The sequence below is a fragment of the Calidris pugnax genome, unplaced genomic scaffold, assembly GCF_001431845.1.
Source record: "Calidris pugnax isolate Ruff unplaced genomic scaffold, ASM143184v1 scaffold378, whole genome shotgun sequence".
Classification (NCBI taxonomy): domain Eukaryota; kingdom Metazoa; phylum Chordata; class Aves; order Charadriiformes; family Scolopacidae; genus Calidris; species Calidris pugnax.
In genome coordinates, this window is record NW_015091227.1 from 19,432 (window position 1) to 24,814 (window position 5,383).

Genomic DNA, 5,383 nt, shown 5'->3' on the forward strand with positions numbered 1-5,383 from the left:
GACTCTGGGACTGATCTTCCCTGCCCGGGGTGGGCAGCAGCCCCAGGGCTCCCCCTGGACCCCATGTCCAGTCCCACCATGAGCCCCACTCTTTGTCACTGAAGGTGTTGAGGTCCAAACCCCTCCATCCCTCCCGGGCATCACCCTGGCCCCAACCAGCACCCAGAGGGGATGGGGATGGGGCTTCCCCACTCCCTCAGGACCTTCACCTGGGCCACCAGACGCTGGAGCAGCATCTCAGGGGCTGCAGTGCATCCAACCCCTGGCTGAGAAGGGCAGCAGGCACTGGTGGGGATGCAAGAGGGGGCAGAAGGTGGTCAGCACCCCAGGGAGCAGTGGTCAGAGGTTGGGGGACTGCAGGTTGTCATGGATGGTTTTGGGGTGATGCGAGACCCCCGAGATGCACCGGTCATCGAGGACTGGGAGGGCTCAGGGACAAGGACCCTGCCCACCAGTGGTGCCCACATGGGGGGTGTATGTGCCTGTATAAATATATATATCTATGGAAAGGATCCAGAGGAGGCCATGGAGATGCTGGGAGGGCTGGAGCCCCTCTGCTGGGAGGGGGGGCTGAGAGAGTTGGGGGGGTTCAGCCTGGAGAAGAGAAGGCTCCAGGGAGACCTTGGAGCCCCTTCCAGTCCCTAAAAGGGGGGGCTTCAGGAAAGGTGGTGAGGGACTCTGGATGAGGGAGGGGAGCCCTAGGAGGAGGGGGAAGGGTTTGACCCTGGAAGAGGGGAGATGGAGCTGAGATGTGGGGAAGAACTTGTTTGGTGGGAGGGTGGTGAGAGCCTGGCCCAGGTTGCCCCGAGAAGCTGTGGCTGCCCCATCCCTGGAGGGGTTCAAGGGCAGGTTGGAGGGGGCTTGGAGCAACCTGGTGTGGTGGGAGTTGTCCCTGCCCAGGGCAGGGGGTGGGACTGGGTGGTCATCAAAGTTCCTTCCCACCCAAAGCATTCTATGATTCTTTATCTCTCTTTGTCACAACCTGGACAACTACTTGGGGGGCCAGGACCCCTCAGCCAGGGCAGCCCTGGCAGGGTTGGGGTCCCACTGTTGGTCTCCTCTTCGCTGGTGCTGGTGGAGCTTCCACCCTGCAGGTCCGTGGTGGGTCAGGGGGTGCTCAGGACAAGCCACCCTCATGGCTACCACTGACCCTGGTGGCAGTGGGTCCATGGGACCATCAGGCAGCTTTGCCCAGGACCAGCACGCTCATGAGGAAGACCATGAGGAAGAAGACCCACATGAAGAAGCGGTCCATCACCTTGGCCACCTTCTTCCACTCGCCGGTCCGGCGCTGGGAAGCTCGGTGGCGCCGGAAGCAGCCAGCGATGTAGCCCACGTTCCTCAGCAGGCCATCATGGTGGCACACGCAGCGGTCCCGGGGGCAACCCCCTGCCTCAGCACCCATCTCCCCTTCCGTGGGGCTCTCCCCTGGACCTCCAGCGTCCCCCTTGCTCACCCGCCCACCTGGCACCCGCCGGGGGCTCTTGCAGCTCTCGCCCACCTCGTAGACGCAGCAGAGCCGGGCCATGTGGTGGAGGATGAGCCACCGGGCCCAGGGGGGCACAGGTCGGGCCCCTGGCCCACAGTGGTGGACGTTCATGATGAAGATGGTCAGGGCGGTGGAGGCCGTGATCATGGTCATGGTGGCGATGTAGTACTTCCCTGCAGGGATAACAGGTGGGAAGATGTGGTGGAGGTGGGGAGAGACCCATACCCACCTCCCCACACCACATTCCCCTTGGCATGGGTGCTGCCCACCACCCTGGTCCCATGGGAGGGTCCTGGGCACCATCAAGGCTCACCGATGAGCGGGACGCTCTCCGAGGGTGGCATGCTCTCCGCCACCAGCAGCTGGAAGACGGTGAGGGCCAGCAGCACCGTTACCCCCAGTGAGACCTTCTCCCCCGAGTCAGCCGGCAGGTAGAAGCCCAGGGGGGCCAGGAAGGAGACCATGATGCAGGGCAGGAGGAGGTTGAAGATGTAGAAGGAGGCGCGGCGGCGGAGGAGCAGGGTGTAGGTGACGTCAGGGTAGGGTTCGGAGCAGCAGCCGTAGGTGATGACGTTCCTCGTGGCCGGCATGCCCAGCACCTCCCACTCCACGTTCTCCACGAAGTCAGTCAGGTCCCCCGTGTCCATCCGGTTGCGGAGGTCGATCTGGTTCCCGTTGTAGGTCCAGGAGCCGAAGGTGAGGCGGCAGCGCTGCCCGTCGAAGGGGAAGTAGGAGACATCCACCTTGCAGGAGCTCTTGGTGATGGCGGGCGAGTCCCACGTGATGTGCCCGTCCGAGCGCAGAACCACGTTGGTCTCCATGGAGCCACCAAAGCGGTCGTCAGCACTGGGGGAGGGACCACCGTGGGGTTGGGGTGGCCTCGAGCCCCATGTGGGGTGAAGGTCTGTCCCCAACCCTGTGTCCCCTCCCCATATCACCCTGCTCCAGGAAGAGGGGGTTCGGTGCCCATGGTTGCCCCCATGGTGGCACGTCCCAACCAGCAGGTGGGTGCCAGGTTGGTGCCAACTCTTCCTGCCCAACATTGTCACCCAATTGGGGTGACCATCTTCTCCATATCACCCCCTGACCAGGACCCCCTCAGGTCCAGGGAGCCACCAGGGTTGGGGTCGGGGAGGCCGAGAAGAACCCACTTGTTGTAGAGGATGATGTCCGGCCGCCAGACGTAGCTGCTGGGGATGCGGATGCTGTCGATGCCATCGTAGGTGTCCTTGTCCCAGGTGAGGTGGGCGTCCAGCCAGGCCTGGCGGAGCCACAGGTAGGAGGTCAGGACCTGGTTCCTCTCGTCCTGCCAAGGACAGAGGGTGAGGGAGAGGACACACGGACCCCTGGTGCCACCTGCCGCCCCCATGGGACACAGTCTGGTGGCCTCTGCAAGGGTCCCAAGGGCTGGGCTGTCTTCGGGGGGACTGGTTTTGGGGGAGGCAGGAGAGGGCTGAGCCAGTTTCCAGTGGTCCCAGCTCATTTTGGGGGGACTGTGCTGGTTTTGGGGGGCCTTGTGAAGGGCTGAGCCGGTTTCCAGCATTCCCAGCTCATTCTGGGGAGGGCTGAGTTGGTTTGGGGAGGCAGGAGAGAGCTGAGCCATTTTCCGGTGGTCCCAGCTCATTCTGGGGGGACTGTGCTGGTTCTGGGGGGGGGCTTGTGAAGGGCTGAGCCAGTTTCCAGTGGTTCCAGTTCATTTTGGGGATGGCTGTGCTGGTTTTGGGGAGTTGGAGAGGGCTGAGCCAATTTCCAGTGGTCCCAGCTCATTCTGGGGGGACTGTAATGGTTTGGGGAGGCTTGTGAAGGGCTGAGCCAGTTTCCAGTGGTTCCAGTTCATTTTGGGGGGGCTGTGGTGGGTTCCAGTGGTCCCAGCTCATTCTGGGGGGACTGTAATGGTTTGGGGAGGCTTGTGAAGGGCTGAGCCAGTTTCCAGTGGTTCCAGTTCATTTTGGGGGGGCTGTGGTGGGTTCCAGTGGTCCCAGCTCATTCTGGGGGGACTGTAATGGTTTGGGGAGGCTTGTGAAGGGCTGAGCCAGTTTCCAGTGGTTCCAGTTCATTTTGGGGGGGCTGTGGTGGGTTCCAGTGGTCCCAGCTCATTCTGGGGGGACTGTAATGGTTTGGGGAGGCTTGTGAAGGGCTGAGCCAGTTTCCAGTGGTTCCAGTTCATTTTGGGGGGGCTGTGGTGGGTTCCAGTGGTCCCAGCTCATTCTGGGGGGACTGTAATGGTTTGGGGAGGCTTGTGAAGGGCTGAGCCAGTTTCCAGTGGTTCCAGTTCATTTTGGGGGGGCTGTGGTGGTTTCCAGTGGTCCCAGCTCATTCTGGGGGGACTGTGCTGGTTTGGGGGGGGTGGAGAGGGCTGAGCCAATTTCCAATGGTCCCAGCTCATTTTGGGGAGGGCTGTGCTGGTTTCGGGGAGCTGAGCCAGTTTCCAGTGATCCCAGCTCATTTTGGGGAGGGCTGTGCCGGTTTTGGGGGGGCTTGTGAAGGGCTGAGCTGGTCTCCAGTGGTTCCACCTCATTTGGGGGAGGGTTGTGCTTGTTTCCGGTGGTTCTGGCTCATTCTGGGGGGACTGTGCTGGTTTGGGGGGATTGGAGAGGGCTTGAGCCAATTTCCAGTGGTCCCAGCTCATTTTGGGGATGGCTGTGCTGGTTTCAGGGAGCTGGAGGGATCTGAGCCAGTTTCCAGTGGTTCCAGTTCATTTTGGGGGGGCTGTGGTGGTTTCCAGTGGTCCCAGCTCATTCTGGGGGGGAGCCAATTTCCAGTGGTCCCAGTTCATTTTGGGGAGGGCTGAGCTGGTTTCCAGCATTCCCAGCTCATTCTGGGGAGGGCTGAGTTGGTTTGGGGAGGCAGGAGAGGACTGAGCCAGTGTCCAGTGGTTCCAGTTCATTTTGGGGAGGGCTGTGCTGGTTTCCGGTGGTCCTGGCTCATTCTGGGGAGGACTGTGCTGGTTTGGGGGGCTTGGAGAGGGCTGAGCCAATTTCCAGTGGTCCCAGCTCATTTTGGGGATGGCTGTGCTGGTTTCGGGGAGCTGGAGGGAGCTGAGCCAGTTTCCAGTGGTTCCACCTCATTTTGGGGAGGGTTGTGCTTGTTTCCGGTGGTCCTGGCTCATTCTGGGGAGGACTGTGCTGGTTTGGGGGGATTGGAGAGGGCTTGAGCCAATTTCCAGCATTCCCAGCTCATTCTGGGGAGGGCTGAGTTGGTTTGGGGAGGCAGGAGAGGGCTGAGCCAGTTTCCAGTGGTCCCAGCTCATTTTGGGGAGGGCTGTGCTGGTTTCCGGTGGTCCTGGCTCATTCTGGGGGGACTGTAATGGTTTGGGGAGGCTTGTGAAGGGCTGAGCCACTTTCCAGTGGTCCCACCTCATTTTGGGGATGGCTGTGCTGGTTTCGGGGAGCTGGAGGGAGCTGAGCCAGTTTCCAGTGGTCCCACCTCATTTTGGGGAGGGCTGAGCTGGTTTCCAGCATTCCCAGCTCATTCTGGGAAGGGCTGAGCTTGTATGGGGAGGCAAGAGAGGGCTGAGCCATTTTCCGGTGGTCCCAGCTCATTTTGGGGAGGGCTGAGCTGGTTTCCAGCATTCCCAGCTCATTCTGGGAAGGGCTGAGCTTGTATGGGGAGGCAAGAGAGGGCTGAGCCATTTTCCGGTGGTCCCAGCTCATTTTGGGGAGGGCTGTGCCGGTTTTGGGGGGGCTTGTGAAGGGCTGAGCTGGTCTCCAGTGGTTCCAGTTCATTTTGGGGTGGGCTGTGCTGGTTTCCGGTGGTCCTAGCTCATTCTGGGGGGACTGTGCTGGTTCTGGGGGTGAGCTGAGCCAGTTTCCAGTGATCCCAGCTCATTTTGGGGAGGGCTGAGCCATTTTCCGGTGGTCCCAGCTCATTCTGGGGGGACTGTGCTGGTTTTGG

General features: G+C 61.3%; 1 protein-coding gene across 1 annotated transcript in view; it reads right to left on the reverse strand.

Moving 5' to 3' along the window:
* Nucleotides 1-904: 904 nt before the first annotated feature.
* CHRNA10 (cholinergic receptor, nicotinic alpha 10) overlaps nucleotides 905-5,383 on the reverse strand; it is a 9,221-nt gene continuing 4,742 nt past the window's right edge. The window contains exons 2-4 of the mRNA XM_014959873.1: nucleotides 2,641-2,795; nucleotides 1,803-2,335; nucleotides 905-1,662 (exon numbers count right to left, since the gene is read on the reverse strand). Coding sequence (XP_014815359.1) covers nucleotides 1,178-1,662; nucleotides 1,803-2,335; nucleotides 2,641-2,795 — 1,173 coding nt within the window. The 3' untranslated portion in view covers nucleotides 905-1,177. The remainder of the gene's footprint in view (nucleotides 1,663-1,802; nucleotides 2,336-2,640; nucleotides 2,796-5,383) is intronic.